Source organism: Varanus komodoensis, unplaced genomic scaffold, assembly GCF_004798865.1.
Source record: "Varanus komodoensis strain SLA01 unplaced genomic scaffold, ASM479886v1 scaffold1, whole genome shotgun sequence".
NCBI classification, from domain to species: Eukaryota; Metazoa; Chordata; class Lepidosauria; order Squamata; family Varanidae; genus Varanus; species Varanus komodoensis.
Window position 1 is genome coordinate 75,953,833 of NW_025335268.1, and position 12,411 is coordinate 75,966,243.

Consider the following 12,411-nt stretch of genomic DNA (forward strand, 5'->3'; position numbering starts at 1 on the left):
GCATGGACTGCACAGGAGCTCACCCCGAGCAAAGCCAGCTGGCGCAGGGCAGCGGGGGTCGAGCCCTCTCCAAGCCCTGTGGCCCCCCGGGAGAAGCAGCCCCCCGGGCGGCTCTCCCCAGCGCCCTTCCTCTGCTCCTCTAGGCAGGAGAGGCCTGCGGCCCAGAGAGGGACATGTGGGGCGGCCACCGCTCCTCCGGGTCTCAAAATTACTCGGCACAAACCCTGCAAGCCAGAGGTCGGTGGTGAGGGCCCTCTGCTGCAGGCGGAAGCTGGCGACTTTCCCCACCCGGGCATGCGCAGGAGAGGGAGGGCTGCCACCAGCACGGGGACCACCGCCCCTGACTGGATGGCGAGAAGCCCTACAGCCCGACTCCACACCCCAGCCTTGGGCGAGAGAAGGCAGCACGTGCTCCAGTGAGCCGGCCGCAAAAGGCAGGGGCCGCGGAGCACGGAGCGCCCGAGATGCAGCCGGGGACCCCACCCTCCGGGGCCCTGCCCAGAACCGCTGGGGAAGTGTGGCCGGGCTGGGGGCAGCCCATCAACGCGGCAAGCCAGAGGCCACGTCAGGCTGCCAGGAGAGCGGAGAGGCCTGGCAGGGGAGGCCCTGGCCCCCTCCCTGCGCTCGCCTCCCCGGGAGGCCGAAGGCTCTGCTATGCGGGGAGGGCACAGAGGGGGAGCCCGCCTGGGGGCCGCCAGCCTCTGAACGGCCCGCCGGCGCTCCCCGCTGCCCTCCTCGCACAGCAGCGCGCCGTGAGCCAGGGCGGCACCCGCAATCAAAGATGCAGAGCTGGCATGCACGCACGGTGCGGCAAGAGCAAGGGGGAGCGTGTTGCCGCGGCATCGGGGCTCTCCTTCGGGCACCGCCTCCCGGTGCAGGCAGTGCGAGGGCAGCGTGCGGGACCTCCCCCCCCCCCGCCGGATCCGAGTGCCAGGTCAGCTGCACACCTTGAAAGGGACTGGAAACGGACAGCCATTTCCGAATCAGGCCTGGCGCCGGTCCCGCACTCTGGGTGCAGTGCGTCCCGCTGGGAGGGCCGAGGGGCACCCCCTCCCCGAGCAGCCTGTCAGGGAGCAGCCACGCCGGACTGCGACCCACAGCCAGGAGGAAGGGTGCCCCAGGGACACAGCGCCCGAGGCCCACCTCGAGCTCTGGAGGGGTCCGCACAGCCCCACCGCCAGCCATCGCCCAGTGACCTCTGGGAACGCGGGGCCGGGCCCCGGCCGGCTGCGTGGGGGCAAGCGCTCTGCGCCGGGGGGGCGGCTCTGACTCGCCTCGATTGCCAGGGGTGCCCAGCACAGCGGCAGGCCGGGAGCGGCTTGGCTCGTGCCTCCTCGCAGAGTGGCCGTGGGGCTGCGTTCGTGGCCGGGCCGCCGGAAGGCAGCGCCGTGGGGGCTAAGTGGCACCGCCCCCTCGCCAGCCTGCTGAGGGGGCGAGAGGGCAGGGGGAGCGGCAGCCCCGACTCGGAGGAGAGCCGAGGGAAGGCCGCGTCAACATGCGCGGGGGCCGGCCGGTTCCCATGGCAACGGAACTTAAATAGCACTCCCGGCGAGACCCGTCAGCCCGGCGCTGCTTCGCCCAGAGGCTGGGTGCGTCCCCGGCACCGGTTCTCCGTGTCCACAATTAGCTCCGCACGGCACAAAAGCGGTCCCCGTGCCACCCGCTGCCAGCCACAAAGGCTGCTGCACTTGGCGGCTGCGGCACCGAGTGGCTGCCTTCTGGGCCTGGCGGGGGGGGGGGGGGTCCAGGGCCATGGAAGGAGCCGCTGGGATGCTGATGCCCAGGTGCCCCTTTGGCAGCCCAGGACAGGGGGCACCAAAGGAGCCGCGCGCCTCTGGAGCAGACTGGGGAGCCGGCTCGGAACGCCCCCTCGGCAGCACCCCGGAACGGGGGCTGGCGCCTGCCTGGGGGGCTGCCCCTCACCGTCTTCTGTCGGGCTGGACCCAGCCCTGGGGGCAGGTTCCAAGAGACTAGGCCCAGAAATGGCGGGGCACGGAGCCGAAGCCACTTCCCACACGGCAGGCGTTCTGCCTGCGGCTGAGAGCACGGGAAGGAAGGGTCCAGGCCGCTGCGCCAGCTCCCGCCTCGCGGCCATCTCTTCTGACAACTCTGCTGGCCCCTTCTTGCCCGCCCCGGGCACAAGGTCTGACGAGGGGAAGGGAAAATGACCCATTTCCGGATCTCCATACAGCTGCAATTCAATTACAGAAGGAAGGCGAATTCCCGAGTCTTCACAGCCCCACTAATTGCATAATTAAGGACTGAGATGCCAGGAAAACAATTACATTCCCTGCCTCAGTCATTAAGGACCCGCGATCATCCCCGAGCGGGATTTCCTTCTGCTGGGGACGGGGACGGGCCTCTGGTGAGGCGCTTCGTCTGCGCAGCAATTTGGCGAGCGGCTCTTTGGCGGCTCTGGCGCAGCAGGCAACGTGCGAACCCAGGCATACGTGTGACAGCCCTCTCCTGCCGGGAACCCGGGAGCGCACCGACACACGCGTGCATGCACACGCACAGCTGCCCTGCAATCTGGGGGGGAGGCGTGAAACCGCAGCACCCCCCCCCGCTGCGCACATGCAGGCGCACGCAACAGCTGTGGGCCGCCCGACGACACACAGGCGTTTCGCACTCCGGCAGCTGGAGGGGGGGGGTGCTGAGCAGCTCTCCCGTGTCAGATGCCGCCGGCGCTTGCCCTTCTGCGGTGGCTCCGCTTATTTATTCTTTAATGTAGGTGGGAGGTTTAGCGCTTATTAAAATTTTAAAATATCTTCGGCTACGGAGCAAGGAGTGTCATTTTCTTGTCTTACGCCACTGCCTTTAAGACTAGTTAATTATAAATAAGGCTCCAGGATGAGGCATCCGCCCTGCCCAGACGCTCTGCGAGGGCCCCACACTTGCAGGGGGGCAGGGAGAGGAGAGCTCGGCGCCCACATCTGGCTCCGCCAAGGCCTCTTCCGAGCGAGGCGCTGGGGGGCCCTCCACCGCCTCGGCCACAGCAGCAGCCGCGTGCCGCTCGCTCCGGCCTGCTGCAGCGCCGGGGGCGGCGCAGGGGGAACGACAGCCTCCCGAGCGGCCTGCAGGAGGAGAAGACCCCTCGGGGGAGGGCTGCCTGGGGTCGGGGCCCTGAGCCCCAGAGCCGGCCTGGGCCGGGCGCACGCGAGCCACATCCCCGAGCAGGCAGCTCCGGAACGGTGGCCACCGGGAAGTGGCACAGGGGGCAGGGCTCCGGAGCACAGGGTGGCCGCCGAACCCGGGGCACTGCCAAGGCAAAAGAGGCGCCACTGTGATTCGGAGCAAGCGGGACCTTGGGGGCAGCGAACCAGCAGAGGACACGGATGGGACGCCCCAGAGCGTCCGGAGTGAATGCCTGGTGAAACAGGAAGCCTGCCCAGAGGCAGCAGGGTGATGCTCCCTGGAAGGGCAAGCCTGCCCCACGTGCCCTCGTGCGGCTCCCCAGGCCTCTTGTCTGGGTGCTGGCGTGGCTGACACGAGGAGCATGTGGCCAGGTGCCACCTGACCGGCCAGAGAGGGGGCACAGGGCTGCGTGCAGGCACACCGCTCTCCCCAAACGCTCCTTCTTGTGCACTGCCGAGGGACGAACGCGCAGGGAGCTCCCTCAGATCTGTCCGAGCAGCAGCGGGGTCTGTGGGCAGGAAGGACAGGCAGGGAGCCCGGCCCGGCCCGGCCCGGCGACAAGCAGGAGGCCCCACGTGTGCCGCGGACATGGGGCCAAGGCATGATGGTCAGCACAGAGAGCGTGACTGCGCCATGAACAGCACCAGGGGGATCCACCCTGCTTCCTCTGGGGAGCTTCCTTCCTTCCTTCCCCTCTTCCATGCCCACTTTGCATCCTCACAGCCACCACCTCACGAGGTGGGTTTGGCCGGGGGGGGGGGGAGGGGGCTGGCCGAAGCTTGTCCAGGGCCTTCAGAGCTGAGGGGAGACAGGCACCTGGGTCTCCACGGATCCAGGGCAGCACCTTGCCCACCGAGCCGCGCCTGGCCCTGCCCGACTTGGCGCCAGGCTGCCTGCACGACAGCGGATGTGGTCGTGGGCCTTTTCTGTCCCTTTCGGACAGAGCGGGATGGAGGCGGTGCGTCTTCCCCAAACTGCATGCCTTCGTTGCCTCGCAGCGGCCCAGCACGCCTGGCGTGGAGCACGGGCGGGGGGGGGGGCAGAAGAGGCAGCGAGAGCTGAGCCAAGAGGGAGCACGTGGCAAAGTGGCCCGGCGTGGAGCAGGTCCCAGGCCCGGCGCCTCTCCTCCCTGCCAGGCGCGGCTTCGAGGCAAAGCCCCTGGCCCAGGGCCAGCCGTGGAACATCGGGTGCCGCTTCACCGGACACCGTGCCCGCTGCCACACCGAGCACGCTCAGCTTCCCCGCGGCGCCTGGCTGAAGCTGGCCGCGTCGCCGGCCTGCCGGGCTGCCTGGGGTCCCCCGGCCAGGCCGCACGGCCACAGATGCTGGCGCCTCGTCCTGCCTTGCAGGGGTCCGACCCGGCACCCGCCCCTTCGTGGGCTCCTCTGTGGGGAGACTGGACTGCGCTCTCCGCCACATCTGCCCCCCCCTTGGGACCCGCCCCCCACAATGCATCAGGCACAACTGCCATCTGCTTTTAGCTTTCTGGCTTACCCGGCCTTTCCCTGCCATCAACTAGTCCAGAAGTTGCTGTACTTTTACAACCATACGGTCCTTTAGCATCTCTTGCAAACAGCTTCGGGATTTTTAAAATGGGAAACAGGGCAGAATCATTCTAAAATCAAATGGATTTCGGCCACCCAAACTCGCCCCCGTGGCCTGTGGCCCACTGGCTCCACGCCCAGCAGGCGGCACGCCTCAGCCCCCCCCCCCCCCCCCAGGCCCAGGGGGGCGGCCAGCACCTCCAGGGGCTCAGCGGGGAGAGTGATGGGGGAGCGGGAGGAGGGCCCCCCACCGTTCTTCGCCTCTGCTGGGGGAGGAAAGCCCGCAAGGAGATCTGCAATCGACTGAATTCCCCCACAATTAGCAGCAGCTCAATCAGCGCTCAGGGTCATCTTTTCTCCCGTGAGATCGCCATAGCAACAGAAGCAGGAGTGGGCTGCCAGCCCGAGGCTGTTGGCACCGAGAGCCGGTCCTGGGGCGGGGAGCCACCATGCCAGCGTGCTTGCCCCGGGAGCGCCCCGAGGGGAGATGGCTGCCCACACTCCCCGGCCTGAGCACCGTCTCCTCGGCGGCGGGGCGGCTGCCTCCCACTGCCTGGGCTCGGCCACCCGCGGCTCCCGGTCCCAGGGGAGCTCCGCTCGGGCCCCACGTGGCAAGGGGCCTGCAGGGGACACCCTGCGCCTGGCGCCAGCCAGAGGGTGAGGTGCCAGCTCCCTGGGAGCCCAGGGCCGCCTCCCCATCGGCGGGGGGCGCGACAGAGGGCTTCCCCAAGAAAGACGGCCCTGGCAGCTGCCCAGGGCAGCCCCCCCACCCCCCAGTGCCGAGGCCAGTCTGGCTGGGCAGCGAGGCAGCCCCCCCCCCCAGGAAGACTGCGCCCCCCCCCCCCACTGCTGCAGCAGCACTCCTGGGCTGCATGAGATCCCGGGGCTGGCTCGGGCCCCACACCCCCACGCAGCCAGCCCCCCCCCCCCATTTGACCCCAGGGGGGCGGTCCCCCTGCTGCCCGGGCTGCAGGCCGAGAGAAGGGGGGCCCCCGCCGCGGTGCGCAAACACCCCCCCAAAAGGGGGGGCCCCCCGCCCCCCCCCCCCCCGCCACACGTGACGCCGGCCGCAGGTTTCCTCTGCTGGGCGCGACATCCCAGAGAGCCGCGTTGGATGAACGGCTTGGCCTGCTGCTTCGCGGGAGGGAGGGGCCGTTCCGGCGTGCCTCCTCCGGCCTGCGGCCAAAGCGGGGGCTGCAAAAGGCCCGGCCCGCCCGTGCACCACACCGGGCTCCCCCACACGGGGACACCCACAGGGAGGCAGTGCGGCAAGCTGGGCTTGCACCCGCACCCACAGGACCCCCCCACCCCCGGGCAGGCTTCAGCCCAGTTAGGGGATTGGAGCAGGGAGAGGAGACACACTTGCTTTTGGGAGGCCCCATGACCCGACAAGCCACTCTGCGCGCGCTCAGAGTCATCCTGGCTAGGCTGCGCTCCTGGTCAGTAAAGAAAGCTTTGCACGGGAAAAGGTCTGTGGCGATTGGAGGCACGGAAGAGGAGCCCCCGGGGCAGGAGCTGGCAGCAGTCCAGCCGAGCCCTCCTGCGGGTCCCTTGCGGGCACCTGCCCGGCCACGGCCCAGCGCAGCAGCCACCCCCAGCCCGTCGCCCCCAAACTGCCGTCGGGACACGGTGGGGCTGCGGAGCCCCTGAGAGGAGAGTCAGAGGCCTTTTGCCCGGGACAGGCAAGCAGCCCCCCAGCCTTGGGGCCCCCCATTCTTGCCGTCTTCTCGCACGTGAGGAGGAAGGGGCCCAGCCAAGCGGCCCGCGCGTGAGGGAGCCAGGCAGGCCCGGGCTGCACGACCCTGCTCGCCCGGCACCGAAGGGCGCTGGGGGCCACCCCAACGGCTCTGCAGCCACAGCACCCCCTCTGCCCCAGCCCCCCGCCCGCTCGCAGGACCGCCCAGGCGCTTGTCACGCGCCAGCCTCTGAGCCCCAGCAGGCGTGGAGCCCCCCAGGGGCCCGGACGAGGCCCGCCTCCCCTGCCCTGCCCTGTCGGCCCCGCCCGGCATGGCCAGTGCCCCCCCGGCCTCCCCCCCCGGCACACACCTGCGAGCAAGAAGGTGATGAGGCAGGTCTCCCTCGGCATGTACAGCTTGAGGCGCGAGCCGCTGAAGACGAACTCCACCACAGCCTCCGAGCGGCCGGCTCGCTGCAGGAAGGGCAGGAACTGCCTGGCCTTCTGGGTGTCCTGGGGCGAGAGAGCAGGGCGGCCACCCATCAGAGTCCTGTCAGCCGCCACGGGCTACATAGCGACCTCCTCCCTGCACCCCCCATCATCCTGCCCCACAGGAAGGCTGTGACTGCGCAGAAAGCAGAAGCTGTGGCAGTGCCTCCCCCCCGAAGAAGCCTCTGGAAGGGGAGAAGGCGGGAGCGCCCTGGCTGGCTCCGCTTGGGGCAGGAGGGGCTTTGCCCAGCCGGGCTCTCCCACCCCTGAGCTCACGCGAATCTGCACCTGGGCCGCTGCAGGCGGCCACCTTCCCCCTGGAGAGGCCCGGGAGCCCAGCCCCAGCGCCTGCGGCACGGAGCCCCCGGGCGGCCATTCCTGCTGCTCTCACCTCTTTGGAAAGCTGGGCTGGGAGCGGGGAGCCAACAAGGAGCCCAGAAAGCTGAGCTCAGCCCCGAGACGCCTGGCCTGACTGCCCAGGCACTGGAGGAGGAGGGGGCGCTCGGGACCTGCCCCCTGCCGCAGTCCAGAAATCCCGCCAGGCCGAGCCTCCGTCGGGGACACAGCCGCCATGTCCTCCTGGGCCTCCCAGAGAACCGGCCAAGGCATTTGAGCCCCCGGTGCCCTCGGCTCTGGCCTGCTCCCGTGCGCTTGCTCTCCCAGGGGTCTGCTGGGCCCGCCAGGCCACCGCCAGGCCATCCTCCCCGTCCTCCACCCCGCAGCGCCTGCGGAGCCGAGAAGCCGGCAGCGCCTGGACGGAGTGGCTGGAAGGGTGGCCGGCTGGTGCCGCAAGCACCAAAAGGACCCAGCACTGACAAACGGCAGCATTTGGATCTTCGTGGCACGGAGGGTCTGCCGCGGCCCGGAAAGGTCTGGTTTGGGCTGGCCTGGGCGGGAACAGAGGCGCCCAGCTGAGCAGCCCTCCGTGGGCGTCCATCCCGGGCCTGGGCCCGGCCCGGAGGGGCTTTTGCCACAGGAGTGTACTCCTGGGGCCGAGGGGGCCGCTGCCCTGTGGAAGGAAGCACGGGGGGGCCAAGGCCAGGGACAGGGCTGGGGGCTGCACCAGGATCTTCCGGCGGGGCTGCCGCGCTCCGGCCCAGGATGGCGGGGGCAGAAGCCTGAGGAGCCTGCCCTCCCGGCTCCGTAGCTGGGGCGGCTGTGGCCCCGTCAGCAAGCCTAGCGAACCGCTGGCTGCCAAGGGGCTGCCCCAGTTCAGCTTGGAAGCGCCAGTGGGGAGGTGGGGGCCCCTGCGGGGACTGGCCGGCCCCCCTTTCTGAGCTCGCGGGAGCCCCCCGTGAAGGCAGGGCTGCCCCCTCCCAGCTCCTCTGGCAGCAGCTGCAGGAGGGAGGAGCCGGCCACCCCCCAGTGCCGCGAGACGAGCTTGAGGCAGAGGAGACCCAGGCATCGTGCGCGATTTAACCTCCCAGTCTTAATTATCTTGAAATGGAAAGCAAATTATGCATACATAGAATGGAGAAAGGTAGAATCACAACCCAGCATTTATGTGAAGCGCTGCCAATTATGCAGAATTATGCCAGACCTTTGTGGAAGGACCGGCATGTGTGCGGCTTCCCTCCCGCGCGGCTGCATCCTCGGAAGCCCGCAATGGATGGCGCGGGATTTCGAGGGGGCGTCAAGCGAGCAGGCTGGTCCCACGTGGGCCCACTCAGCAATCACCCCTGAGCTGCCAGCCGAGCCGCTCAAAGGCCGTCCAGGTGCCTTGGTGGGAGCCCGCGGGGGGGGGGGGGGGGCGCTGCTCTGCATTGGTGGCCCTGAAGAGCTGTGGGGCCTCCTCCAAGCAGCACTGGGGCGCTCCATGGCCGCTGGCATGCCAGGCTTGGGGCCAAAGAGGAGCGTGGCCGAGAGAGTGGCCGGGGGCAGCCACTGTGACTAGCCCCACAGGACCGCCCCTCTGGCCCAGCACAGGTGCACCGGAGCCCACCGTTGGCCCCTTCCCACCTGAGGCCCATGCGGGCTCAGGTGGCACCATTTCCAGTCGTGGGGCAGCACGCAGCTTCATGTGGCATGAAGGGCCAAGCATCTCCAAGCAGTCGGGGTGCTGACCCACCCGCGCCACGGAGGGCCTGGGGAGGCAGCGAGTGCGAAGGGCCAAGCCCCTCAGGTGAGGCTGGGCTCCTCGCCACCGGCCTTCCCCTGGAGGGCCGGAAGCGGGTTCTGAGCATTCCGCCTGGATACCATTTGCTGAGCTCATCCATATCGTGTCCGGGCTGGAATTCCTGCCCCAAGAACGTCCGTCTCCCCCTCCCCATCGAGCTCCATCGCAGGCGGGCAGACAGACGGAGGACAGAGCCTTGCCTTACCCCAGAGATGTCGGCCACCCGATGGATCGGCAGCTCCTTCTTGCTGTGCAGTCCCTTGCCATTCTTTATAGCCCTGTTTTGGGGGAAAGCGGGGGTCAGACGGGCCTTTCCATGGTCCCTCCCTCAGCCCCCCCCCCCGGCAAAGGCCAGCTGACTGGACGAGCATCACTGTCACTACGCAGAGACAGGATGGGGCAAAATACGCAAGAACTGATGGCAAATTCATCAATAATAGCAAGGAATTAGAAAATAAAAGGTGTATCTCAAAAAGCTGACAGGTTTAAAGAAGTCTGAAATTAGCTATTAATGATAAGTTAACTTGTAATATTAAATGGAAAAAGGTCTGATAAGTAAACATGCTTTTGAAAATATTTGGAGACCACTTATTGAATATGTTTTCATAAAAGGAAAGGGGTGCAAAACATCACAAGAGTCAGTGCAGTTCTGGAAGGGACATAGAAACATAGGAACAGAGCGAGCCAGAAGGGGTCTCCGGGGCCATCTAGTCTGACCCCCGGCTCACGACATGCCCAGCATGTGGACGTCCAGCCTATCCTTGAACACCCGCACTGATGGGGCCTCAACCACCTCCCGGGGAAGCCCAACCCATGCCCTGGGGGCCCTATTTGTCAGGAAGGACTTCCCGGCATCCACCTCGGCCCTTGCTTCCCTGGGCTCAGCTCCCCCGGAGCGTGTCCTGCCCTCCTCCGCAGTGGGGCAGGCTGAACGAACAAACCATCTTACATTAAGTGACGTGATTTGTTGGTCCCGGTGGAGGTAGCGCTGGCATCGCTGCATTGTTTAATCTTGTTTATGAGTAATACTTAATTATGTTCATTGCTATTACATCAATTGTATTGGTTTTGATAGTTTAATTAATTAAAAAATAAAAGAGAGGGAGGAAGGCCTGCTCGCAAGGCAGAAGCGTCTTGGCGTGTGCACACCTGAGCTGCTGCCAGATTGAGCTGCCGCCCGGCTGTTCCTTGGGCCTGGCTTAGCCCAGGGCGGGCTGTGGATGCCCCGCCTTCCCGCGCTTGCCCTGCAGTGTCGGCCTCCGCGACTACCTGTTTGCAGGGGCGGGCTGTCCCGGGGTGCAGGATGCCCAAGTTCAGAACAGCCCGTCCTGGTGAACGAACGGCCATAAACCCGATTCAGGTGAAAGCTCTTGCGGAAAGTCACCATCACCGCTGAGAGAGAAAGCGAGGGGGGGCTCCACAGTGCCTCCGCTGCCCCCGCATCCAGAGGGAAACCCCTCGGCCTTCCTTGCTGCAGAGAGGTGGCACCAGGGACTTGGGGGGCGGCAAGGGGGCTAGATAGTCACAGTCTTCTCCCTTTCGTGGGGGCGAATGTGGAGGGCAGAGTCCACGATTCGACTTACATAGAAATTTGACTAAAGGCTGAATTTCCATTTTTTCTGGAACACAACTTGTTCATAACCTGGGAACTGCCTGCACATCGGGAGGTCTTGAGAGCTAGAAACGTGAAGTGTGTTGCTTTTGTTCTGTTGCTCAGAAGAACTGGGTGCTTTCAAGGTCCCGAGCTGTCACCCAGGTGGGGGAATTCTGTGCTGAGGGTGGAGAGGAGCCACCGCAGAAACGCAGGCGCCTAGAGCTCTGCTCCTGGGCACCGTGCCTGGCTGGGGCAGCCTCAAAGCAAGACCTGCAAGGACGGGGCCGCTGCCAGTGCGGCCTGCTGGAGACACAGGGGGTGGCTGCGCCTGCATGAGCCCTGGACGTGCCAGGGCCATGTGCCGGTGGCAAGCGAGGCGGCCCTGGCAGGGCTACAGCAGGTGCCCAGCCCGGAGAGGCCCGGGCAGGCCTGTGGCTGCCCCTCTGGGGTCCGTGAAGGGTGGGAGGCAGGGGACGGAGCCCCGCACAACTTCCCGGCCCCACGCCGGCCTCGCTGGGCCCCACGTGGGGCTCCTGGGCTGGCAGCCTTCCCGGGCTCCTCCCCACAATCGGTGGAGGCGGGCGCGTTTCCAGGCACTTCCTCCTGCAGCCTGTTCCTGCGCCGGGGCCAGCTGCTAAGCTTTCCTTGCAGCTGCCTCCTCTCTCCCACCCAGACCTCCCGCCCGGAAAGCGAGGGCTCGCCCGGCTGCCAATGCACCTCCTCCTCCTCCAAGAACAGCCACGGCTTCCTCCTGCCGCTGATTTCTGCCTCGCCTGGCTGTTCCCCTCCCCAAGAGCCGGAATCCCCCTGCCCCTCTGGGCTCGCTTCGGCTGAGCCGGCCTCCCGCCCGGCCTCGGCGGGCGCCAGTGGGGGGCGCATCTCTGAGCTGCTGGCCAGCCTAGGGCCACACCGGGGAGAGGGCCTGCCCAGGGACCGGCTGCTTCTCAGAAGCCAGCCCAGCGAAGGCCGGGGCCGCACGGCTGCAGAGGCGGCATTCGGTCCGGCTGCCCATCCGGCCTGCCTGTTCTCCACAGCACTGCCCCGGGAAGCACACCTGCGAAGGGCTGGTGGGGGGGTGGGACACACGCAAGGAAGCATTTGCTGGGCAACAGGCGCCCCATCCCATTGCTGAATACATGCTGGGGCTCCAGAAGGTGCAGGGGGAGGCAGAAGGAGCGGAAGGACCACGTCTCCGCTGTGACGCGCAGAATGAGCCACTGCCCTGGTCCGTGTCTGGCTCAAGCACCCAGAACAATCCGGCACGTCGGGAGGATTTCGCCTGAGCACATGGTGCACGTTCGGCGCGGGCGGCTTCGGGGGCACGCTCACACTCCTGAGAGCAGCGGTCAGCGCAGGCCCGCCGGGCAAGGAGGAGCCGGCCCACCGGAGGCCACCGATCCGGAAGGTGCGCGGCCTCCAGGGCCTGGCTGGCCTTTGCGCGCAATACGCATGTACCCCCTTTCTGCAAGCATCAGCCAAGCTGTCTAAAATTCCCACACTGGCCTCACGTGCCATTTTTGGTAGAAGGGCAGGATATAGAGAATAAACAAAAATAAACCCGATGCCAACAAGCAACACCGAAAGGACGTACGGTCCGCGGCCCGTGGCCTTTTGACTTTTTCCTGCAGCTGCTGGAGGTCAAGCGACTTGCTCGCTCTCCCATTCTCAGCGCAACCAAAGGGGAGCCAGAAAATGAAGGGGGGCCTGCCGGAAGGCCTCCCCCCACGCAGGTGCTGGAAGGGTCCCCCTGCAACCGCAAAATGAGCGCACACGCGGTGCCACCGAATGGGCACCGATCCCCCGCAGGTGCCAGAGGAAGCCGGGTTGCACACGGCAGCCGGCCTGGACGCCCCCGCCT

The 12,411-nt window shown here is 67.1% G+C and overlaps 1 protein-coding gene across 1 annotated transcript in view; it reads right to left on the minus strand.

The window, feature by feature from the left end:
• Positions 1-12,411, minus strand: part of SND1 (staphylococcal nuclease and tudor domain containing 1) — a 143,750-nt gene that overhangs the window by 51,989 nt on the left and 79,350 nt on the right. The window contains exons 14-15 of the mRNA XM_044429680.1: positions 9,165-9,237; positions 6,726-6,867 (exon numbers count right to left, since the gene is read on the minus strand). Coding sequence (XP_044285615.1) covers positions 6,726-6,867; positions 9,165-9,237 — 215 coding nt within the window. The remainder of the gene's footprint in view (positions 1-6,725; positions 6,868-9,164; positions 9,238-12,411) is intronic.